General features: G+C 46.8%; 1 protein-coding gene across 2 annotated transcripts; it reads left to right on the forward strand.

Annotated features, from left to right (window-relative positions):
• Nucleotides 1-2813: 2813 nt before the first annotated feature.
• On the forward strand, nt 2814-4088 carry LOC119658689 (larval cuticle protein LCP-30-like). 2 transcript variants are annotated; one of them, XM_038066287.1, is made up of 3 exons: nt 2814-2942; nt 3003-3541; nt 3742-4088. In XM_038066287.1, exons 1-3 carry the CDS (start codon nt 2925-2927, stop codon nt 3986-3988), a joined length of 804 nt encoding a protein of 267 aa, XP_037922215.1. In that variant the 5' UTR covers nt 2814-2924; the 3' UTR covers nt 3989-4088. The 2 variants fall into 2 exon arrangements, with proteins under 2 accessions (XP_037922215.1, XP_037922206.1); XM_038066278.1 differs by having other exon boundaries at nt 2848-2945.
• The last annotated feature ends 22229 nt before the right edge of the window (nt 4089-26317 follow it).

The following is a 26317-nucleotide window of genomic DNA, read 5'->3' on the forward strand; positions in this document are numbered from 1 at the left end:
TTCAATGAAAAAAACCTTATCAAGGTATCTTCGTCTGAGATCTGAGGAGGCCTGGCAGTTTCCTTCAGTCGGGCAAGTTATAGGTCCCAGGGCGAAATGTGCATTAATATCCACGATGGAGCATAAAACCTGGGAAATGCCTGCTGAACCAACACCAATAGATCTATCAAACCCTATCTTCACCTCCACGTGGTGACCGCTGGGAGCTCTTTCGTAACGAAAAACTGCAGACGGAGAAGGATGAATGCGAGTCTCACGCGCCTAAAAATGGGACAAACCGCACCAACTGGTCCTCCAGGTTGGGGGTTAGGTAGGGCTGACAACCCTACATGGGGAAATATATATTATAGTAGCCATCCAAGAAACAATCTGCTCGGAGTCGGTTTGTTAATCAACCAAAAATTAAACCTGCTGTGATCGGCTTCGAAAACATAAGCGAACGGCTATGTACTCTGCGCTTGCGAGCAGATTTAGAAATATAAGCCTCATTAACGTTCATGCCCATACAGAGGACACTTCAGAGTCGAAGAAGGATACCTTGTACGAGGCAGTTCAGTGGACCCTCGAAACCTGTGCCAGGTATGATATCAAAATCATACTTGGTGATTATAACAGCCAAGTAGGCACGAAGCCCGCATTCAGGCGACACGACAATGGACTGCAGATTATTCAATTAGCAGTGTGACAGAAATAGTTGTTGGAAGTACCTGATTTGCGCGGAAAGCGGTCGACAACGTGGGCCTCTTCAGACGTACCACTTTCAACCAAATTGACCACGTGTTGACCGAACGCCGGAAAAAATGATCCTTGATGCTGAGGTAAATGTGCGGGGTACGATCATCTTTAAGTCCACCCAACTACTGGCCTGTGCTGATCATGGGAAGAACCACCCGAGGCGTACAAACTGCCTTCATCCAGATCGAGCAGGCAGCGCGAGATCTTGGACTGCACATCAACGAAGGCAAGACAAAATATATGGGGGCAATGTCAACACCAAAAATCAATCAACCAACAACATCAAACCGCACTGGTCGAATGGGACTTTTAGGCCGTTGATAATTTCCCCTATCTAGGGTCGAGAATCACAACCGATAACAGCTACGACGATGAAATCCGCGCACGGTTGTTGGCAGTCAACAGAGTGTCGATAGCTACTTGCAAGAACGGACACTTTGTGATAACACCCATGATAGACCGAAGGAGTGCATTGTCACTGCAAGTGTCCCACAGGGCTCCGTACTAGGTCCACTACTGTGGAACATCATGTGCAATGATGTACTTAACTTTTCGAGGGCACGGTAATGGGTTTTGCGGATGATATAGCATTGATTGTAGTCGTAAAGCATCTATAGGATGTTGAGGTATACTTTCGCGAAGCAGTCAGTGTTGTTAAGGCCTGGTTAGAGAGCGCTGGTCTAGCACTTCCGGAGGAAAAAACGGAAGCGGTCCACACAAATCGCCAGAAGCGAACTTCCGAGTCGACCATCAAATACTTCAGAATGATGATGGATACGAAGCAAAATTTTAAAAAACATATGCAATATACTTGTGACAAGGGATCTACGACGAGTATGGTCTCTCCTTTGTCGCAGACGAAGAACGCCGAAAGGAAGAGACCTGCAAACAGATGGCAGGAGCGTTGGTACCACTCGAGAAAGGGTCAGTGGAAAAACATGCTTATCCCCACCATTAGTGAGTGGCTGGGAAGACCACATGGGGAGTGTAATTATAATCTCACCCAGTTTCTGACGGGGCATGGGGAATATCGCCAGTACCTTTACAGGTTCAAATTGGACAATTCACCAAATTATCCAAACTGCAAGAGAGTCGCCGGGGAGTAAGAGCACATATTCTTCCACTGTTCGAGATTCAGGGATGAGAGGAGAGACCTAGCGGAAACTTTCTACGAAGCACACCGGAAAATGTGTTAGGGGGTGTTAACATTACAGAAGGATTGGGGTGCGATAAACACAATGGTCGCATCAATCCAGGGCAAACTGCAGAAAGCGGAAGAGGCAAGGAAACCACGATTTCGAACGTCGCGCTTAGAAAAGTGGAGAAATAGCTAAAGTGAGCTAACTCCGCCCCGTGATGTAATACCTTATGGTGGTTCCACGGAGCAGGCGGGAGTCAGGAGTGGTTTTAGTGAGTAAAAGCGCCACACTCTGGCGTCTCCAAGTCTTTTGAAAATTTCTACCTTCTTACAAAAAACAGACAGGCAGACATCAACTCGGTTCCCCTTGGCCCACCTTGGCCCAAGGCTACTTTTTGCCGATGTTCATAAAATAAAGTGACAGATCAGTGAAGACAGGTCAACATTTGAGCATCACAATAATCTCCCCTACATTTTGTCTCAGACCAAAAAAAGGTTAAAAAGTTTGGTGAGTTATGATTGAGGAGGCTGTATAGCGGGAGAAACACCAGCACTTACGACAATTTGGTTTGGTATATATATGTTGGCTGTCCTAGACTGAATTCCATGAGCGTTTTCTACCAAATCTACTGAAAAGCCATCGCAACTGTATTCAGGAGCCCAATCTAATAAATACACTGCTATTAGCCTCAATTCAAAAAAGTAATTAATTCTCTGGTAATCACTTATGAGACTCAGCCGATAACGATATTCCAACGCAACCAATTATGCAGATATATTCCAAGTGATATCGAGATATGTGTTTCACCTTTCGCATACGGGGAGCATCTCTAAATGAAACATATTTTAATCGATTTAATTGAAATTTTAGAAATATGCAATACAGGTGGTTACATCATCACTAGTGCGTACTCACTTCTGCTAATGGGCAGATTGCACCTTAAGCCCAAATAAATTTCCAGCCTAATAGAGCAGCTTTACCAGGAACTAATTACGGTATAAAAACCGAAGAACCGTCCAATGATCACTAGAGTGGATAAACGTGGTAACGATGCATTTAGTGAAATTGGTAGTGAGTGAAGTTTTACGTTTGACTATCTGAAAATGATAAAAACCCTTTGTTTCGTAGGGTGCGGTTGTGGTGTTTTCAGCACTGTTCACGGTTGGAATATTAGCCCAAGACGATGGCAGTTATCGGCCGTCGTCCACGACAAGGAGACCCTTTTATTCCTTCCCAGTGATATCAACGACTAGAAGACCATATGAGGGTCGTTACATCGCAGGAAATGATGGTCGCTACCGAGGAGGAAACGATGGACGTTATAGGGCCGGTGATGGTCGCTATGTTCCCAATCCTAACGAAGGACGCTATGTTCCCAGTGATGAAGGCAAATATTCACATCGGGATGTACCTTATAGGCCAGGCGGTGGAGAATACACAGGGGGATATAAACCTGACAAGGATGCTTCCTACAGGACGAGTACAACATTTCGTCCAACTCCTACGACGACTTCTCGTTCAACTGCTTCCTTCCGACCTTATACTTATTCTACAACACAGATTGCAGCCCGACCAACTGTGAAGGGAAAAGGAACCGGTGAAGGACGAGGTGGATGGAAAATCATACGTTCAGAAAAGGAGGAGGCAGAAGATGGCTATCATTATTTGTGAGTACATCTAAAAATACGCAAGGAGTTTTCATTGATCAGCACCATATTTCGGGAATCAATTGTTCCCTTCATCAGTAAGAAGTCTCTTTCATATTCAACCACAAATATTAGCCAATTTTTGACATCTCTTTTGATCAACCAAGAACTAAAGGCTACTTTGCCTCAGAGAACTTATAATCCCCTCCTTTTTTTTCCAGATTTGAAACCGAGAATGGCATACTAGGAGAGGAATCTGGCCGTGTTGAGAACGTTGGAAAAGACGAGGAAGGCTTGAAAGCTACAGGATTCTATGAATACACAGGGGATGATGGCAACTTATACCGAGTAGAATATTCCGCAGATGAGAATGGCTTCAACCCGAAAGGCGATCATATTTGGCCAATTCCTGATTCTGTTCGACGAACCTTAGAGTGGTTACGGGCGAATGGCGAATTAGATCGCTGAGTCAGCGCTTCTCAGCAGTCTAATTCTATTCTTTTATTAAATAACCTTAGCCAGTATATGATTTGATAACGGACTCAATAAAGCGATGCCATTTTCAATAGTTCCTGTCTTTATTTTCCTGGATTGCATAAGTCTAAACAAAAGAATAATAATAATAATCGTTGGCGCAACAATCCATATTGGATCAGGGCCTTGAAGTGTGTCAGAGCAGTTCATTCAAGACCCCTTAGGGGTCGTTAGCGATTTTTCAACGGGTCGCTTACGATACGGGGTGTGACGTCCCCGAGGTGCCCCAGTAAGTAGTTCTGCCCCCTAGCTGGCAGCATACCTGCGTCCTAGATAGTAGCCTCGAGAAAGCTTCTCGGTAAAGAGCGAACCGCGAATGACCGGTACACGTCGGGACACACTGGGAGTCTCCGGAGCCGTCGACAACTCTTCATCGGCGTCGAGGGGGTGATGTGAGCGTAGCAGAAAATTATAAAAAAAAACGACGAAACAACAGACAAGGAGGAAGAGCTGGGTGCGTTTGGGCGGAGCACAAAAATGCGTCGTTCACCGCAGCGATCAGTGCAAGAGACAACGAGGGCTGATATATCCGATGAGACACCGGGACGCCTAAATAAAGAGGAAGCCTCATCAAGTGGCGCGACTGACCGTGCGGAGATGGCAACTCCATTACCTTCCAGTGCCCCTGTTTTGGAAGTAAGCTCAGTGAGAAACGCTAGTCCTGAGCAGATGGATTTGGACACAAATCGAGTGGAAGTGCATTCGACCGTCCTCGCTAGAGCCGAAGAGGAAAGGCTAATCAGAAAGTGCGCAGCAGTGGTGAAACGTATGCCGTCGGCAACGTTCCTTCAGAGGAACGTCAGCAAAGGCGTCAAAAACCGGCTGATGGAACTGGAGGAACTACTGGACCGCATTTCCTTTTATAGACGTACGTGGAGAGCAGCGGAAGATGATTGTAGAGCAGAAACAGTCGCACTCCCCGCTGAGAATGCGGCTTGCGTCAAACGGACCGCAGATAGCCCTCTGCAAAGTGAACTGGGGAAAAAGCGGAAAGAGGACGACGTGCCTGAAGGAGACTTTATCGAAGTAGTCTCCAAGGCCCAAAAAAAGAAGGCGAAAAAGGATAAAAAGAAACAACGGACTCCGTCGCCAGAGACACGTCTGTCCAAAAACAAGGAGGCTGCCAACCTAAAGTCAGTAGCGGAAAAACCGAGGAAACGAAGAAGGACTAGACCGTTGGCTCTGCTCATTAAGCCGACGGAAGGCAAGACATTTGTGGAAGTCCTTAGTGAAATCCGCAACAGGATGAAACCCGAGGAGAACGGAGCAGAGGTGTCTTCGATACGGAAAACGAGGAGTGTTGGAGTTCTCGTCGAACTGGGCCCAAAGACGACCAACAAGAGCACGTTCTGCGAAGCGGCTATTGGGGGAGAAGGCTCTTGTTTCCAGCCTAGAACCCATGTGCTCTCTGGAAATACGGGATCTTGACTGCCTCACAGAAAAGGCCGAAGTAGAGGAGGCGCTAAAGCGTGAATGTCCAGAGGTGACCAATGCCCGGGTAGGTATTACCTCTGTAAATGTTCAAGGCCAAAAGCTCGCTGTGGTGGAAGTCCCCGAGCAATATGCGAGGAAACTCCTTAATAGCGGGAGAATCAAAATCGGATGGGTAGTATGCAGGGTACGAATGCGGATAGTCCCCACCAAGTGCTACTGGTGTCTGGACTATGGACACACGTCAGCAGCTTGCAAGGGTCCGGACAGGAGGACAGCATGCCGGAGATGCGGCCAAGCGGGTCATCAAGCGAAGACTTGCAAGGAAAGCGAGAGTTGTGTTCTCTGCAGGGATCGTGGCGCGTCTGGCGAAAGCGTCGCACACACTGCGGGCTCGGGACGGTGTCCGATCTTCAGGGCGGAATTGGAGAGGGCTAGGGTGCGAACGCCATGAGCCGCATTTTGCAAATTAATATGCACCGGGGTACACCGCTCACCAGTTACTAGCACAGTTCGCTGCGGAAGTAAATGCTGATCTAGTGCTGATTAGCGAGCAATACCGAAACAAGGACCCGTCCTCATGGTATCTCGACTTATCGGGCACCGCTGCCATCTGGGTTCGGGACGACGTTCGACTTCGTGTTCTTGCCCAAGGCCGGGGGGACGGATTTGTCTGGATCCGGTGTTTAGGGATAACGTTTTTTAGCGTTTACCTGACGCCGAATGAGTCGATTCCGGACTTTCGGTGCCGGCTTGATGCTCTGGAGGACGCCGTTTCGAGCACGGAGGGACGAATCCTGGTTGGCGGTGATTTTAATGCCAGGGCTCTTTAATGGGGCATGCCTCAATCAGACTCCAGAGGGAAACGGATTCTGGAAATGGCGGCGAGAACCGGGCTCGTAATTTTAAACACCGGATCCACGCCAACGTTTCGGCGCCCAGGTTGTGAAGGAAGCATTCCTGACATCACTTTTGCGTCGGAATCTCTAGTATCATCGGTGGACGGGTGGCGAGTACTAGAAGACTTCTCGGCAAGTGATCATCAGTACATTACGTTCGAAGTGTTTGACGCTACTTGCCGGCGAGCACCAACACGACGTTCCCCCTGCGTGTTGAATGTCGCGAGGGTGAACATCGCAAGGTTCGTCGAAGCTCCTGGAGCAGGTAGGGCCGCGCTGGGGGGCACTCCGGGGGGTGGTGGTGTCGCAGCTGACACCGTCGTAAATTCAGTGATGAATCTGATAACGACGGCGTGTGAGGCTTCCATGCCCCGGAGAGGCCCCAGGTGCGACAAGCCTTCTATGTACTGGTGGACGGCAGAAATTGCCGACCTACGGAAGGAGTGTCATAAGCTCCGCCGTTTGGCACAACGTTTGTACGCCAACGAGGAGGCATGTGCCATAAAGGCACAATATAGATCAGCAAAAAGGAGACTCCGCAGCGCTATAAATAAAAGCAAAGCTCGCGGCTGGCAAAATCTTGTTAATGAGGTGAATGATGACCCGTGGGGAGTTGGCTATTAGCTTGTCACTCGGAAAATCGGGGCTCTGCGGAAGCCCTGCATATTGAGCACCGACCAGATGGACCGCATTGTGCGGGCATTGTTCCCCTGTACGGGTTGATGCGAACAGCGCGGAAAGCGTCGTGGATTGCCCCCTTTTCACATTGGGAGAACTCGAAGAAGCGGTTCTCACTATGAAAAACAGGAAGGCGCCAGGTCCTGATGGCATCCCGGCGGAAGTTTACAAACTGGTGTTCCGCCAACGGCCAGAATCGCTGCTCGAAGCATTCAACGCATGCTTGAAGGAGGGCATTTTTCCTTGTCGCTGGAAAGTGGCCAGACCGCGTTGATCAGTAAAGGTAAAGGAGACCCGGAGCTCCCGTCTGCATACCGACCGCTGTGTATGCTTGACACGGCCGGAAAAGTGCTCGAGAAGCTCATCAGGAGTAGACTCGCTGAAGCGATCCGTGTTGCCGGGGACTTATCCGCAAGGCAGTTCGGGTTCAGAACAGGGAAATCTACAGTGGATGCTGTTATGGAGGTCGTAGATGTGTTTAATCGAGCCGTTCGGTTATGCAGACGACGTTGCGGCACTTGTTGCCGGACGCACTGTTGAACAGGCGCAAAGCAGACTTGGCATATTGATGCGACGGGTAAGCGGATGGATGACTGCTCACGGTTTCAACCTTGCGCTGGAAAAAACCGAAGTAGTCATCCTGACCAGAAGGAGAATCCCGACCTTGCGTCCGATATCGATCGGCGAGTTGACTATAGAGTCAAAACCAGCGATTAAATACCTTGGTTTAATGCTCGACTCGAAGATGAGCTTCTTAGAGCAAATCAAAGCAGCCGCGGACAGGGCTGCAGCAGGAGTCGCGGCCTTGAGTCGGCTAATGGCGAATGTCGGCGGCCCTATATCATCTAGGAGACGTCTCCTCATGGGAGCAATGCAGTCCGTCCTTCTCTATGGTGCGGAGGTATGGGCTAATGCCCTTGACAAGGAGGTGCATCGTAAACGCCTCGCTCAAGTGCAGAGGCGGGGAGCTTTGCGAGTGGCGTCTGCTTATCGCACCGTCTCCGAACCGCCTGTGATGGTGATTGCGGGAGTGATCCCCGTTGCCCTCCTTGCCAAGGAGCGCAAAGCTATCTATCGCCGTAAGGGCGAAAACTTAAGAGAAGTGGTTGCCCGTGAAGAACGGCAACGCACCCTTAACGAGTGGCAACTTTCTTGGCAAAATGAGCCAAGGGGCAAGTGGACTGCGCGGCTCATCGACAAATTCGACCCATGGTTGAACAGAAAGCACGGTGAGATTGATTACTTCCTTACCCAACTGCTAAGTGGGCATGGAGGTTTTCAGTCTTACCTGCACAGGGTTGGGAAGGCGCGATCTCCTGATTGTGTGTTCTGCAATAGAGTCGCGGATGACGCCGAACACACCTTTTTCTCTTGCGAAAGGTGGGACGGCCTCCGCCAGCAGCTTTATGCAGACACAGGGGAGCTTTCTCCAGACAACATTGTCAGAGAGATGCTGAAGAGCGCTGGCAGCTGGAATCGTATTGCGCATTATGTTCGGGCTCTTCTTACTACGAAGAAGATTGAACTCGACCGGCAGAGGGATGGGACGGTAACGGGTTCCCTGAACTAACAACTCCCTTCCTCCCCTCCCCTCCCGTTGGTGAAAGGAATTCCCTGACTTGAAGGCTCCCAAAGCCGGGAGAGCGGTAAGGCTAGCCCGAAGTAATGTGTCAAACGGTTCCAGGCTAGTTCTCTGATGACAGGGAGGTGTTTAGTTGGTAGTCCGCCAGCGTGCTGTTGCGGGAGTCCAACACTCTGTGCGTAAACGCATTCACCTACCCTACTCCAGAAAAAAAAAAGACCGCAACGGTACACTAGAGTATACTGTGGGAGGCAATGTGGTCAGCATTGCGCTCGCCCGAGATTATTACCCTGATTTGACTCAGATACTCATTCGCAGATGAGTCGACTGATATCCGAGATCCAGGTACGACAACAAGTTCCTCTGCCATCAATGAGATTTGAACCGCGACCTTCCACGATAGCCCAGCGCTCTAACAATTTGACCCATCCGGACAAACAAAAGAATGCTGGCGAATAAGATGTATCATCTCTTTGGTCCATTATATGTATCTTTCGCCGACATTACTACAGCTTGAGATCATCAACCTTGCTCACTGAGAACCACCATGACAAAACAAACCAACGCCCTCGTGAGACAATAAATCAAAATTAACCCAAAGTCATAACACTTAAAAGTGGAACACTCACATTTTTATTAGCTTATTAACATGCCACCTGAGGAAGGTAAGGAAAGAGCCACAAAACGACTATCTTCATAGCTACATTTTGCGCAGCCAGACCGGTCGATCTACTCCATAAATTCCACAAAAACTTTTACTCTCTTTCACGATCACCAGCTGATCGCATTTTTTTTTGATGAGTTTTATTATGTTTTAAAATGATTCCATTTTACTGTTCAATCATATGCTCAGATACGAAACTTGAAATATAGATACTATCGTCACATATTAAGCAGTTCAACCGTTTTTTTTCTGAGATTTGATCTTGATCTTGAAATATCTTTCACGACCGTTCAGGTAATTTACGAGGGTTTTGACACTGTTTGGCAACTTAAATTAGTTTCGGGTATAGTTTCTGAATTAATTATAATGAGCTGATGATTTATGAGTTTTATGAGTGACGGTGGAGTTGTGATGATTTGCGGGAGCATTTTTGCTGAGTGTGGTGGTAAAAAAGTCGACTATGATCCATAGACGCGAGTATTAATAGGAAATGAAGGTTCCTATAAAGACGCACCCAATATTTCCAAAAGAAAAGCTGCAAGAGCCTGAGATGGTGACTTTTCATGTGCTTCTTCCATATAGTAACAGCTTTTTTTTCGAAGTAGAGTTTTGGTCTTCCACAGCTGTCCGCTCAACTAAACACCTCCCACCCATCAGAGAACTAGCGTGGAATAGTTTGACACAGTACTTGAGGTTAGCCTCCCCACTCTCTCTTAGGACCCTTCCAGTCCGGGAATTTCTCTTGCCAACGAGAAAGGTAAGGAGGAAGGAAACTGTTAGTGTCATCCGGTCCCTCCATCAACTGACCTCAATTTTCTTACCAAAAAGAAGAACTTGAACGTAATGTGCAATACGACTCCATATGGCAGCGCTCCTCAGCATCTTTCTGAGCGTGTTGCCCGGAGGGAGCTTCCCAGCCTCTATACAAAGTTGTTGACGAAACCTATACACACAAGAGAATAAGGTATGCTCGGAGTCGTCCATTCCATTGCACAACCAGGAGTTCGTACCTTCTCAATCTTGTGCAAGTAAGACAGTTAATCTTATCATACTTTCGATTCAGCCGTCGATGGGCCACACAGTCCACCTGCCTCTTGGCTCAATCAGCCAAGAGAGTTGCTCCTCATTGAGTGTGTGTTGCCCTTCTTCACGGGCAACCACCTTTCTTAGTCTCCATCCTTACAGATGTAGGTTACTTTGCGTTCCTTAGCAACAAAAATCACTCCCGCGGCTGCCATCACGATCGGTTCTAAATCACCGCTACAAGCAAACACTACTCGCAAAGCTCCCCCTCTCTTCATTTAGGGAAGGCGCTTACGATACACCGTCTTGTCAAAGGCATCGCCCATACCTCCACACCATAGAGCAGAACGGACCGCGACGGAAGACATCTCTTTGTAGATGTAGGGCCCCCAAATTTGCAACTAGCTGAATCAAGGCCGAGACCCCAGCTGGAGCGTTATCCGCTGCTTATATGGTTCGCTCGAAAAATACCATATTCAAGTCGAGCAGTAAAACAAGGAGGTTTTGACTGCATAGTCCACTTTTCGATCAATATAGAACGCAGAATCGAGATTCCCTTTCCGATCAAGATAACTTCATTTTCAAAAGGCTTAAAACATGAGCAGTCATCTATCCGCTTCCCCATCGCAACAATATGCCAAATTTGTTTTGCGCCTATTCAGCGGTGCTTTCAGAATACACGTAACGTCGTCTCTATAACTGGGCAGGCGGGACTCTTCTGGAATGTTGAATCTCAGCAGAGTACCATAAGAAATATTCTCTAGAATGGATCCCTGAGTTACTGCCGTCCTGATCCCCATCTTCCTATGGTCCTTTAGCGCCTCACTGAGTCAAGTGCGGTGTCTCAGATAATCCCCTAATAGGTCGGCACTTGAAATTAGTTCTCTAATATGCCTGACATATCTACCCATCTTAAGGAATTGAAAGCGTCTCTGACGTTGGCGATTATGTGCCTCGGCTCGGTGAACTGTATTCACGATCTGCATAACAGCATGTGCCGTTGGTCTCCCTGTTCTGAAACAACACTGCTTAGGACCAAGTCCCCGTCAGCACGGATCACTTTAACGTGTCGACTCCTGATGAGCTTTTTGAGTATTTTCCCGCCATGTCAAGACTCGGCACAGTGGTCGGTATACAGACTTCAGCTCCGAGTCGCTTTCTTGGTCAACGGGAGCCATGCCACTTTCCAACGAGAAGGAAAAACGCCCTTCTTCAGCGAAGCCCATGAATCCCCATCCACCTTTTTCATTGAGTTGTCTAAACGTTGTGCCAAAGGGCGGAATTTGGGAACATGCTGGCCCAATAGCGCAATTGAATGAGGAATAAGTTAGGCTTTGAGGGAGAGACAGATGAGTTTTGACGAGTCTTTAACATCGCAAGTGTGTAACCATCAATTCACCAGCGTTATCCAAGATACCACAATTTCCTTTTTCTTCAACCTATGTCCAGTTCACAACCGGAGTCGGCTCGTCCTGATGGGTTTCACCATTTGATTCTATCAAAAGCCTGATCTGGATGCAATCTCTAGGCTTTTAAATCCCCATCCAACGTATCAAGTCACCGTTGTTTCGACCGGCCTTTTGGTCGCTTATCATCGGCTTTAATGTACAGATCAATCTTGGCAAGTGAATTTTCGTCAGTGCGAATTACGTGACCATACCATCGAAGAAACCTATCACGGAATTTTTCTACGATCGACGCAAGACCATATCGATCGCGGATATCCTCATTTCGGGTATAATGAAAACGTGTCACGTCACTAATCCAACGCAACATCTTCGTCTACATTACCGCAGGACACCGTTCATTGTCTTTTATAGTCGGCCAACACTCTGAACAACAAAGGAGGAACGGGACGGACGACATGGCGGTAAATTTTAGATTTGAGACGTTCGGTGATACGTCGATCACAGAGAACACCAGTTGCGGAACGCCACTTCATCTAGATTGCGCGAAGCAACCTCATAATGTAGTTCACCATTGGCTGATAGCATTAACCCGAAATATTTATGCCATTGATGGTGATTGTGCCAGTTTCATGGGGATCGGTAGTCAAACATTTAGCTTTATTGAGATTCAATCTGATACCGTGTTACATGAGGCGACCATTCCATTTTTAAATTTTCGTGTAAAACAAAACCTGATTAAAATTGGTTTACTATCTGTCTGTCTGTCCGTCACATGAATAAATGGACTGTAGCAGCGATTGACACCAAATTTGGTGGAAAGGTGGGAACTGTGAACGCTCAAGTATACAGTGAGTTACATCCTTTGACGTAGAATTTAAGGGGAGGTCCCCATACATGCAAAACGGGGGTTTCAATTTTTTTGTTTTCACCAAATATAGTCATATTGGAGTATCAAATGAAAGGTCTCGGTTAGTACTTTTCCATGCTTGTCTTAGTTTTGACATTTGTTGGAAAGACGGGGAGTTTGGGGGGTGGAAAGTGATTATTTATTTAACGCGACCATTCTCAGAAACTGCTCAACCGAAAAATTTGAAAAAATCAAGAGGCTGCCACTATATGGTGGTTAGGCTCCGAAATACTTTCCATATCGCTATCCCTTCAAATACAGTTAATAATAGTATATTACTATAATTTTCAGTAATTGGCTGCAGACCCACCCCCCCCTCCTCTCCGCACCACGAAAACAGCAATTTAGGCTATAATATAGAACTAGAATAAGTTTGGTGAAAATCGCATTATTACTAACAAAGTTGTCACTTCTTTGGAAATTCAAGATTTTTAATGTCAATATCTCCCGAAAGCGGATATTCTCACATAATATATGCGTAGATTACGTGTTACGTACTAATGGGACAAATCCACACCCAAATGCCTTTATAAAAGAAATTCACAAAACTTTTCACACCGACTGCGTCCAGCTTCCGGTTTCTCGACTTATTTCCTTTTTCGTCTTCTTTTTTTGGCCCTTGAAACTGCTTTGATAAAGTCTCCTTCAGGCACGTGGTCCTCTTTCCGCTTTCTCCCCAGTTCGCTTTTCAGTGGGTTATCTGCAGTCCGTTAGGCGCAAGAAGCGTTCTCAGCAGGGAGTGTGACTGTTTTTGTTCTCCAATCGTCTCTCCATGTTCACCTATAGAAGGCAATTCGGTCCAATAGTTCCTCTAGTTCCATCAGCCCGTTTTTGACGCCTTTGCTGACGTTCCTCTGGAGGAACGTTGCCGACCGCATACGCTTCACCACTGCTGCGCATTTCATGATGAGCCTTTCCTCTTTGACTATAACTACGATGGTTGACAGCACTTGCACTCGGTTTGTGTCCGAATTCATCTGCACAAGACTAGCGATTCTGACTAGGCTTTTTTTGGGAATAGGGGCACTACAGGGGATTGGAGTTGCCATCCCCGTACGGTCAGTCGCACCACTTGATAAGTCTTCCTCTTTATTTGGGTGTCCCGGTGTCACATCGGGTATGTCCGACTTCGCTGCCTATTTCGCTGATCGCTGCGGTGAACGACGCATTCTTGTGCTGCGCCCAAACGCACTCAGCTCTTCCTCCTTCCCTGTTATTTCGTAGATTTTTTTTGTTGGTTTATGTGTATTCTCCATGGAAAATTCACCAGCGCATTGTGTACAAAGGCGCGGACCTCAATAGTCGGGAACGGGTGTACCCTCAGATCCCGGAATTCACGGTCGAATCAACGCTTGGTCGGGCCAACGCGGTCTACTAACACCGGTTCAATGTGTACTAACCGACTAGGTTCCGGAAGGGGCTGGGTCGTGATACACGTCACAACTACCACCTCCTTGGAAGAGCTAGGCTAACACCGCGTTATGCTACTCCCTAGGACACAGGTATATTGGCAGCTAGGGGGTCAGAACTGCTTACTTGGGTACCTCGGGGAGTCACACCCCGCATTATAAGTGACCCCGGGGTCTGTAGTAAGTACGAGTTATCCAAGGATATGTTTTTTCGCCAATTGTTAGGCACTGTTTTCTTCCATCTAGAGGAGCTATTATGGTAGGGTAGGTAGGTATCAGTGGCCGCTCCAAAGAGCCCAATTAGCGCTTTGGTGCGCTGTTTTGATGTCACAAACTCCTAAGACCGTGATTGTCGTTATGGGAGCAGGGAGGCAGAGTCCAGCCGGCTCGGATCTTCAGAGCCAGCCCGTAGCATTCACGAAAGAAAGCAGCTCTTCCACCCTGCAGCTAGAAATTTCTCTGAGGTCCCCAAAGAATGGTTTACCCACTGTCCGTAGCCTGACTCTAGTCAGGCCTCGGCAATCGCAGAGCAAGTGCATGACGGTTTCCCTTCCTTCTCCGCAGCTTCGGCAGTGCGAGTTGTAAGGTATGCCGAGCTTAGCGGCATGGTACCCTATGGGCCAGTGCCCCGTGCAGACCGCCATAATCTTGAATGCATTTGCACACGTCTGGCACAGGAGCGCATGTGATCGGGCTATGTTATAAGCAAGTCGAATTCTCCTGGACTTAGCACAGCTCGTAAGCCTTCACCATCTTAGGCCCGCTGCTGCTAGGGAGTTCGAGTAAACTCGGCTCCCGACAGCCTCCAGCAGAACACCGACTGTATTCGCCGAAGGACTGCCAAGAGTAGAACCTTGCCATCCAATCCGCCAGCTCTCTCATTCCCCTCTATGTTCCTATGCCCGGGAACTCAGAGGAGAGTGATCTTGAGCGTGCCGCCCAGGCGGTTAAGCGAGTCTCTGCACTGTTCCACGAGCCTGGAAGATGTCGTCGCTGAGTACAAGGCCTTGATGGCCGCTTGGCTGTTGGTCAGAATGGCTATGTTACGCTTGGGGCTCGAATCTCGCTCCAGCCATCGACAGACTTCCAATATCGCCAGTACTTCCGCCTGGAATACACTCGCGAAACCTGGGAGACCATAAAAATTGGATACACTGTGTACATTCGAGAAAACCCCCTCGCCGACTCCACAGGCCATCTTTGATCTGTCCGTAAAAAATACTGTGTCATAATCTTGCAACACGCCGCCGGTCTTCCACTTTGCCCTGGTTGGAAGGTCAACAACAAAGTTTCTCGTGAAGTTCAACTTGCATGTGGCATAGTCCGTTGGGATGCTCAGATTTCTCGAGGTATTTCATCTAGGATGTTGCTGTGGCCGTAGGACTTCGCTGCTCAGCATCCGGAGTCACGTAGTCTGACGGTACTGCACGCTGCAATATATTTAATGTGGAGGTCCAGGGGGAGGAGATGCAGGAGTGCATTGAGAGCATCTGCCGGGCAGGACTGCAAAGCCCCAATAGCACTTGCACACGCGGTTCTTTGCATTCTGGACGCACTATAGCGGTGTACATTCAGAGAACCATCCTCGGCCGGAGACCGCATTTTTTGCAAAGGCTCTCTTGCAGGCATAGAAGGCTATACAGGCTTTCTTAACCCTCAGCTTTATGTTCAATGTCCAATTTAGCTAGGATCCAGGATTGCACTCAGATACTGTACATTAGAGGAAAGAACAAATTTTTGTTTATTTAGCCGTGCTAGATGGCATTCAGGTATCTTTGGCTTGGTGGTGAATAGCATCAGTTGCGTTTTGGTTGGGTTTATGCTGAATCCGCATCTTGCGGCCCACAAGCACATCCTTCGCAACGCTCCTTCCATGATGTCGCTCATAAGGGACAGAAATATCCCTGATACTGATATCACCAAGTCGTCGGCATACGCCACCACCTTCACCCCGCTGCTGTCCAATGTACGTACAATTTTGTACATTACTATTAACCAGAGCACCGGTGAGATGGCGCCACCCTGAGGCGTGCCTCTGTTCACAGCTCTGGTCAAGTGGTTGCCTCCCAGATCCGACTGGATTATCCTGGTACTTAGCATGGATATAATCCTATGCGTGAGATACACCTGCAATCCAATACCGGTCAAGGCTTGCTTGATGGCATTGGTACTGACGTTGTTGAAAGCTCTGTCTATATCCAAGAAGGCTGCTAGGGTATACTGCTTGTACTGCAACGACCGCTCAAGCGGCCAATTACCTCGTGAAGGGCGGTTTCAGTGGATTTTGCTTTGAGGTAGGCATGCTAGGACTTAGAGAAAGGCGTCTATCCAGAATCATCCTTAAGTAAATATCCAGAACGCGTTCTAGGGTCTTCAGCACGAAAGAGATCAGGCTGATTGGTCGAAAGTCCTTCGCGGACTCATGACCGCGCCTGACCGCTTTTGGTATGAAAACCACTCATGCGCGCCTCCAGGACTGCATGCTGTACTTAGTACGCCACGAGACTTTAACGGCGGTATCGAATGCCTTTTCCAGAGCCCCGACCTTTGACTGCAGTTCGTCTGTCGTGCCAATCCTACCAATTTGCGCACCGGAGAGTTTGCTCTTAATTACCTGACCAAACTTTCTCCAATCGATCCTCCTGGAGTTTCTAAAGGGTTTGGAGACCTCTGCGGCGGGATCTAGACTGAAAAGTATCCAACTGTGATCTGAGAAGAATCTCTGGTCAGACACTCTCCAGTCCTCCACCCTAAGAATCCTCCCAACAGTCACAGTTCTGCGAGCAGGGAAAATAGCAGGTTGGTGTACTGCTTCTGTTACACACCGATAGGTTTGAAGAATAATAAAATGACTCACGTCTTTCCTTGATTTCAGTGCTGCCCCAAAGCGTATGCCTTGCATTAGCGTCGCAGCCTATCAACAGGTTGGCTTTTTTGTTGCTATGGTGTTCGTCAAATGTTGTAGTTGTTCTGGTGGAGCTGATCGGTCGTGAGCCATGTAAGCCGAGGAAATATACACGTTCTTTGACCCCGCTTGCTCCAGCTTGACCACGACTAGATCGGTGAAGCTCAGGGCCGAACACAGAAAAGGATGCAGACTCTTCCTCGCGAGAATACATGCCCTAGGTCTATCCTGATCAGCGTCTCCTGTGCTGTAGAATAAATTCAAATATTTGCTTTGGAGCCATTTGACGGTTCGGTCGCCTCCGACCCAGGGCTCCTATATTAATGCGATGTTGATGTCTTCCTCTAAGAGGAAGACAAGCAGATTAGCCGAGGCGCACTTCAAGTGCACCGATTTATCTGCGTTACCCTCAGCATGATCGGCTTGTCGGACCGTCGATCGTCATCTCCTGCAATAGCTCGTTGGCGGCATCGATTGGGTTTAGGTCGTCGTCCCGTTTTGCAGAGCTGAATAAGTTTACCTTTGCATTCCTGACTCCGAACCACACTTTATAGTCGGCCTTTTTCAGTGCCTCCAGGCACTCCTCGTTTATGCGGAGTAGTACAGGCTGGCTGTTTGTCCGAGGTTCCTCTTCCTTGATAACAACCCAGTCGTCCATGGGAATCCCGGGGTTGTGAAGGCGCAGGAACTGGACGAATTTGTCCTTATCCATACGGATCTTTGGCAACCAGATGCGAGCGACTAGTCTCCTGGGAGTCTCGTCGTAAGGGATGATCTTGAGCTTTACGCCCTCCCAGACGTCATTGATCTTAGCGACACACGAACCGAGAAAGTCCTTAGAGAACTGGCCCATGCAAGCTATTACGTGGAACCCACGGACTACCTGAGAGGAATCAAAGTTGGGGATGAGTCTCGCGTGTTTGCCTTCGGTGTCCAGGAGATGCTCATAAGCCATGCCCGACAGCCTGGCCTTAACACTGGTCCACACCTATTATGAGACTGTCCGGATCTCGTTGTATGATTTTTAGAAATTACTCTGCAAGTAGTAAACTGTCAGCATCGGTAGATCAAATACGAAGTCACACATTAGCACTAGTAATCAGGATTCGAATCTAGGACGCGGTCATTCTTGGGGACTGAGTGGTTTCATCGCTACCTACAACACCAATGTACAATCAACGTGCTATATATGCGTGTAATATCACTAGATATTCATCTAGAAGCCACCATAATTCCTCGGAATGGTCGTTCATTACCACAATCAATCCATAAATCTCGAGCCATTGATCGACACTTGACCACTCAATCTTATAATGAGATCATTTTGCATATGGCATTGTACACACTTGCTCGGTTCAAGCGCACCCGCGGTGTTTTGCACGAATCTTTTGTAAAATTCTTCAATGGCTACTTTTTCACATGATCCGCGTTCTCGCGAACAAAGTGGGTAATCTCTCGGAGTCCGAGGTAATTGTTTGCTCGGTAAAAATGTGAATAATAGAAAGAACCAACAACAACGGCTGCAAAGCAATTTAAAGATCACTTGATTACCTTTGAAGACGATCAAGAAAGTTTTCATGTCAGTCATTCAGTCAGTCAATGAGGTGAGGATGAGTGGTTCAAAGTCTATGGGCTTTGCTGATAATTGCAGATGACGATAGCCATGGTTGCACATACGCCTCTGCCTTTAGAGATACCAAAAGGTGGGAAGCCAGTGTGTGGTCAGCTCCAAGAAAGGAGAGGTTTCCGCTTTTGCGCCCAAAGCCAATTGGTGTTGATATAGTTATGAATGGTTGGAGGCAGCAACTCTCCGTATTTAAATTAGACAAACATGTCCGTCTGTAATGAACTACAACAATCCACATCGCGTGAGTGGAGAAAATCCCGCGTATTCAAGTTAATATGATGAAAATCCAAACATCAAATTTGTTTATTATCTTTATTTCATAATAAAGCAATTAAAAGCACTCTCGAATTAATTCGGAATTTGGGACGAAGGGGATCTCGGTCATGGATGACCCACAGAGCCAATTAGTCCCTTGCGCGTGTATGTCCGTTCCAGAAAAAAACGTTTGGTGCATTTTTGCACATCAGCACCAATCAATCAAGTTGTAGCAAACCTCGCACTATCAGGAAATATCTACTTTACTTGTTTACCATTGCGCAATTGCAATTTATTTGAACCTCACTGAATTGAGAAAGATTCGCAAGGCACAGATCGACAATATTTCAGCCAAAATAACCTGGCATTGTTGAATCTAAACCTCTGCAAAAAGATCTCATAGATGCTGGCACCTAAGACACGACACGCCAATCTTTTACTGTATCAAAATTAACTGACTTGGATGCCATGTAAATGTTGAAATTACAAACCAATGAAAAATATGATTTATTGATAGCCTTCGATCGTCGGTAAATCTTAAGATTACATGACAACCACAAAATCTTTGTTTTTCTGTCCAAATCAAAAAATATCTATAGATTTAAAAACGAGTTCAACAATGTCTCCATGAAATGTATCTTTTTTGTGGCAAATGATAAAAACCTGTCGCGTGTTTTCTAAAACAATAATGGAATACCATAAGTCGCCGAAGATGGTCGACCAAAACTGCATTTGTTTTGTTTCAACTTCAGGAAAAGTGTTTGCCGTTTATTTTTATGAACTTGTAGCAAGTGCCGAATCCAGATACTCGTCTTTTATATCCTTGGAGGTAATATCAAAAGGAGAGGTCTTACTTCTTTACTGTAAACACATTCAGATACTCCAGACAAGAATTTCTACTTTTTCATTAAATTGAATAAAAATTAATTTCTTTATGCATAAACTCACTTAAAAATATAAGAGAATGTTTTGTCTCAGGCAATAATCCGTCTGCATTTTACACTCTTAATGACCTTGAGGAATTTTATGCACTTTAAGCTTAGCTGACCCCTTTTGGTAACTTCCTCTTGTTTCTTCTAGTCTTCTGGTATATCCCTTAATGAGCCATCCCCAGCGGGGTACATACTATATCCGGATCGAAAGGTTTGTCCTGTTGAAATGGCAATGGTTGAGGTGCAGGACTAATGATCCCTAGTAACTGGAATGATCGTATCTATTTCAACCAGTGAAAGACTGGGTGGCTGATCCTAGCGTTACTATAAAAGCGTGGAGCAGACTCTTTCACCGTCGCTGGTCGCCGGAACCAAAATTGGTTTAAGGGCGACATACAACCAGCTATTCGGTGGCATTAACTCCTTCTATGCGGTCATGTTATCTATCACCCGGTCTGGATGACATTTGGGCATGTTTTGTCACTCATATACCATTTACCACACTATTCGGAATCCGATTCAAATTCTTGATGAATGTTGGGCAGCACTGCAAAATGTCCTCTTCCAGCTTGAGCCCAAAATGCTCCAGTTCCATTCATATATGGTTGCCATTTACGCCTGGGTTAGGTATAGTGCATTCACCGCATCTATATATTCTTCAGCTCCTCCCACGACCCAACGAGACGCCTGCACTATTTCTTTACTGTTCTGCGAATACTTGGGCATTGCGTAACCAGCAGTGCAATTGTCGCCCCTTCTTAGCGTCTGACATATCTATTGCCATTTCCGCCTTCCCACGACAGTGACTGCGAGTGACAGACCTGCATACCAACCATGTTCTTCGTTTGAGGTAGTATTAGGCAAGCGTAGTCCGCTGATGCAACCCAGAAAGGTGTTAACGAAGACTTGGAGGTTGTGAACAGTGAGGCTCACTTTCTATGTGATACCCCCATATAGCAACACAGCAAAAACACTAGCACAGATCAGTCCCAACTTGATTTTGGTGCTGAGATAACTGCATTTCCAGATTTTAGACAGGGCAGTGAAAGCGGACTTAGTGTTGTTAATGCGTCGGGCAATATCCAGTTCAAACGCTGAGAAGGTGCGATGATCCGTCAGACTGAGAAGCTTGAGAACCTTCGATTTGTTGATATTTCTCTTCAATTAAACTCTATTTGAATCTCTTTTCATCATCATCATCATGAACGGCGCAACAACCGGTATCCGGTCTAGGCCTGCCTTAATAAGGAACTCCAGACATCCCGGTTTTGCGCCGAGGTCCGCCAATTCGATATCCCGAAAAGCTGTCTGGCGTCCTGACCTGCGCCATCCCTCCATCTTAGGCAGGGTCTGCCTCGTCTTCGTTGTCTACCATAGATATTGCCCTTATAAACTTTGCGGGCTGTATCATCCTCATCCATACGAATTAAGTGACCCGCCCACCGTAACCTATTGAGCCAGATTTTATCCACAACCTGACGGTCATGGTATCGCTCATAGATTTCGTCGTTATGTAGGCTACGGAATCGTCCATCCTCATGTAGGGGGCCGAAAATTCTCTTTTCTCCCTCTTTTCATGCCCAAGACCATTTGCCAAGGTTCATGACCGGGTGAGGAAGCAAACAGATATCATCGGCATAGTCGAGGGTCAAGCAGTACACTGCCGGATAGACTGACGCGGAATATACCATATTGGGGCCAACCTATATCTTTTTGAGAGTGAACTGCCTCTCCTCTAGGGTGATTTGTGGCTTTTCAGGGGGCCAAGCCTCTCATCTACCAAGACCGTTAGTGAGTGATGGTAGCCACACCCTGTATGAAGTGACCCTACTATAAACAAAACATTACGAATCTAAACTAGGGAGTCGAAAAACACCTTCCCCAATTCAGGGTGTCATGCGAACTGTGCACATTGGATAGTTTTCAGTCGGGGGTAATTGACGATTTTCAAACATAGCTTTACCGATGCCTGGTCGCCTCTTGAGTAAGTTTTACCTCACTCTATTACGCGGGGCGTTGACGGTGGACGGTGGACCTCCTACCCCATACTCATGGGAATCAAATGAGTAACATTACAAAAAAATTACAACAAAGCAAGCGGGGCCCCGAACCGCACACAAACTGGTTAACCAGACGGAAACACAAGCCCGAAATACTGAGAAACAGGTGATTACACTCAAAAAGGGAGGAGTGGATCCAAGGTCAACATTAGTATACCGCGAGGACATCAACCAACAGAGACTGCTATTCAAAAAACACGGACAAGCAAAAGCACATCTGAGATTAAAAATAACAGATTTGAAAAAGGAGACAGGGTGCTTGCATTATCTAAAGGGGAGGGGGGGGGGAGGGAAATACCATGATCACGCACGGTGACAGTGTTTCTTCCGAAAGCTGCAACAATAGAGACGGAAGATTTCATGGAACTCCTAATCGCTGAGAATGGGGCTTTCCGTACGCGATTATGGAGAGTCTTCAGAAGCAAACTGGAGGGCAAGAGTAAACTCCTCACGATCGGAATAGCTGACCGATCCCTGGAGGCAATCAAACGTCGGAGTTGGAATATCAACTATCGATTCGGCACGTGCACAGGGGAAAGCCGACACTTCGTAGGAGACACCGGGTGGAAAGCATACCAATATCCCCGGAGAAATCTCGGAAGCCATTGAGGTAGAAAGGACTGAATCAGTTAGCGAAGTAGACCTGCTGCCCAGTAAAGAGCAGGAGCTGGACGACCTAGACCTAGATTTTCTTGCAGTTCGGTTGGGCTGCGACGTGCGGGAAAGCGCCATGTCGAAGAAAGGGGTGATACTCCGACAGCGGAGATGATTTCAAAGACAAATTCCAAGGAGAACATTGGAATAATGCTGGCTCAGGAACCCTGGGTGTTCCGTGGGTAGATTTGCGGTCTGCAAGGAGGAAATATGCAGGTAATTTGTGACTCCCCTTACGAAAAACCAAGGGCTTGCATAATTCTTAAACGTAATTTAAAATATACATGTCTTTCATAGTTCCTGACCTTGTGGCTATTCAGGTCTCACTGGAAGCCGAGAGGAGCACTCGATAGACAATAGTTCAACCTCCAAAAAAAAACGACCCTAGTTCGTTGTTGAGTGAGGAGCATAAGGTTTTTGATAAGGTCACTAAGAAGCCATACGAGGGATGATATGTACTTATTTCATCATCACTCAAGGTTATCGTCTCATCAGGGTCGTCATCGTCAAAACAGATTTTGGCAGATAATAGCAATTCCCGGAGTAATTAGGGAGGTGCTGCTAGAGATTTGCATTAGAACATAGGGACGTTTGCCATGTTGGGCATTTCCGGCAAGATGTTTGCTGTTATGGAAGTGGCGGAAGCTTGTTTTGCTATATACAGCTGGTAAACCTTCCAGCGAGCCACTCTCTTTTTATCCTGTGTATCTTCTATACATTATACAGAAACCGCTAAACCCGGTAACGACTGTCTCGAGTAATTGATGGACGGGAAGTTTTGCTTATTGATTAATTTTTATCTAAATTTCATAAAAATATCGTCGATATCCAACAACCGCAGTTCCTTAGTAGTGGGAACTTTTACTACTGTGGCGTGTGGTGTTACAAATGCCCGAAAATGACTAGAACTGGTTCCAATGGCGGACCCATTCAGAAGAGGCTGGATTCTTCGCAGATCCCCTCCCATATGGACACAACTCTCCGCGATCGAAAGCGCTACCACCTGTGGGAAGTGTGTAACGGGAGAATATGATAAAGAAGAAATTTTGACGCCAAACCACCCGAGCGATGTTGGGGAGCAGCGACCAATCGATTATAAACCCTTGGGGTGGGACGTCAACACCCTATGGTATTGAATAAAAGCTGCGAAGATTGCACCCAAAAGCCTCATCAAAGAGATTTTTACCACTCTGTTTCCTCACCGTAAAAACAGCAGAAGGCAAATGGTTTGACGAGACCGTAATACGTGCAGTAACTGCGAAGGAGCTGGTAGAAATATGAGGTAGGTTTGGATGGCATCCCTAAGACAGCCCTCTCGTTAACGCCTTGAATGCGTGCCTGAAAGAACGAATATTTCCTGCTCAGCAAAGCAAAAATTGGCATTGTTTCCCAAGCTCAACGGATCACCTGGAGACTCAGTATTATATCGTCCGATCTACTCGTTGGATACAATGGGGATGATAATGGAGAAAGTCATCTACAACAGATTCCTACCAATCGTCGCAAACAGCTATGACTTCGGAGACTTCGGAGTGCCAGTATGATTTTCGACGTGTCCATTCTAGGATGGGTGCAATAAACATGGTTGCGAATCTGGCAGAAGATGGATTGGTTTCTGGCTGCTGTTATGTCGTGTTAGCATTGCATGTCAAAAAAGCACATTATTCGGTCAACTGGAACCGAATTAAAGAGGCGTTGACTGACATAATTGGTGTTCTCCGGTATTTAGCGAAGCTGGTCGAAAACTGCCCTCCAGAAATTTTTTCCTGGTACCAGACCGATGAGCACCCAAAAGTGTACATTATCAAAGTGGGAAGTACCACAGTACTCGGTGCTGGATCCCCTGTTGTGGAATGTCAAAAATAAAAGGGTGTTTGTTCTTCCCGTCTGCGATTGTCGGTTTTGGGGCTGGTTTAAACGGCAAAGCACTCAGAGGATGAGCAGGTCTTCGCGGCAGAAGTAGTGAGAGTGGTAAATTCCTGCCTAGATAGAGCTGGCCTGACCTCGGCAGATTAGAAAACGAAGCGAAAATAAAAGTCGGTGTTTATACAGTCGTGTCGAAGTCGGCTCTCAAATACCTGGGGCTAATAATTAAATCAAAATTGAGCTTTAAGGAGCACCTAAAGTATGTATGCCAAAAGCCAACGCGGGGCTTGTAAAAATGTTGCCGAATACTGGCGGGCCCAAAATATTGTCGGAGATTGCTTCTAACCGGAGTGGTGCAATCCATTCTGCTTTGCAAGAATGCGATAAGGTCAGAGTCAATGCGCTTTGGCAACGTAAATGGGATGAATCTACGAAGAGTCTATGGAACCACTGGCTCATTCCCTACATTATAGTGTGGCTTGAACAGAAACATGGGTCATTAATGAATAGGTTATCCAGCAAGACATTAGGGAAAGGATGTTGGGGAGGGTTTAATTGAATAGCAAATCCCGTGGCATTTGTTGACATTCCGAGCCCACTTATTAACCGAGCATCAACGGACGAAAGAGTCCAAGTTGGACTGCAAGAAAGCACAATTCAGCGGAGATAAAACAGAGGCAAATAATTTAAGGTCGTCAACGCACAGTAAACATGGACAGGTAAGGATAGAGGGCAGGTCATTTATCAAAAACAGGAATAAGAGGGAACACCAGAGGAGGCACAGAAGGAACGGGATGAGTGCCCAAGAAAAGAAATTCTGTAGGAACGGTATGGAAGGTTGGAGGAAAGCCAAGAGATGATTGAAGGGGGAAGTTGAGTAGAGAGATTTTGGAGAAGAGAACATTGTGATCAACGATATCAAAGGCTTTGAAATCGATATAAATGACGTGTACCTTCTGCCGTGAATTAAGGCATTTAGGAACAGAGTTGGTGAAGACAAAAAAGTTTGAAGCAGCAGATTGGTGTTTGACGATACCATGCTGTTCTTTCACAACAAAGTGACCGAAATGCGTGGTCAGCCAGTCGTAGACGTATCCCTCAAGGATTTTGGAGCAAAGACGTAAGAAGAGAGATGGGGCGGTAGTTCATAGGTGCCTCTTTCCAAAAAATGAGGAAAGTAGCCTTCGTCTAAACTTCTGTTGAAGATAATACATAGAGGGAGGGAAACGTGTTGTTTGCAGTTATTTTGAAAGAGGTTAGGAAGCCCATCGGGACCAGGTTCGACATTGATGTCAAGATTACCAATGAAGAACTCAACGAACGAAAATGTGAGGAGAGGAATCGCGAAAAATTCGGTGCAGCCTGGAACAAGAAGAGGCGTAGAGAGCGCAGTGGTTGAGGGAATAAACACGGAAGAGAAGTAAGAACAAAGAAGTTAGTAGGATTGTTCGAGTTGGCAGTGGAATCAGCAAAGTTGGGAAGGATTGGGTGGTTGGGTGGGGTTTGAACTTACCGCGGGCAAGAACGGCCTCGACGCTCAACAAGTATCTCTTATGCGCTAGTTTAATCATCAACTTCACAGTGAAGCGCATAATCTTGAAAACAACAAGGTCGGTGTCATTCTTTGAAGGTCGAAACTTTTTCCGCAAAGCACTTTTCAAGCCGAAAAGTGGGGGAGCCTAGACAAGTAGGAGAAGATGCGACGTAACAGGAGAGGAGATCGGACAGGATATTATAAAAGTGCCGTATAATATTGATAATATATGATCCGAGTTGATTAGCTCCAGGACTGAGATCAAAGTTGACTTTGCGGAAATTGAGCTTGGTAGATTTACGTGCAGTTTTGTCGTCTGAGTGAGGGAGCTCTGCATCAAATTCAAGCGGGCGGTGGTGAGCGACAATTTTGACACAGGGGATTGGTGAGGAAATAGAGAGAGCTGGTGGCCGGGGAGGTTGGAAAGG

Source organism: Hermetia illucens, chromosome 1 (assembly GCF_905115235.1).
Source record: "Hermetia illucens chromosome 1, iHerIll2.2.curated.20191125, whole genome shotgun sequence".
NCBI classification, from domain to species: domain Eukaryota; kingdom Metazoa; phylum Arthropoda; class Insecta; order Diptera; family Stratiomyidae; genus Hermetia; species Hermetia illucens.

Excerpts from the sequence above, each read along its gene's own strand:
- LOC119658689 (XM_038066278.1), top strand. The coding sequence starts at position 2,925 with ATGCATTTAGTGAAATTGGTA. Across the intron at positions 2,946-3,002 it reads TGCATTTAGTGAAATTGGTA|GGTGCGGTTGTGGTGTTTTC; the intron begins GTGAGTGAAGTT and ends TTTGTTTCGTAG. Across the intron at positions 3,542-3,741 it reads GAAGATGGCTATCATTATTT|ATTTGAAACCGAGAATGGCA; the intron begins GTGAGTACATCT and ends TTTTTTTTCCAG.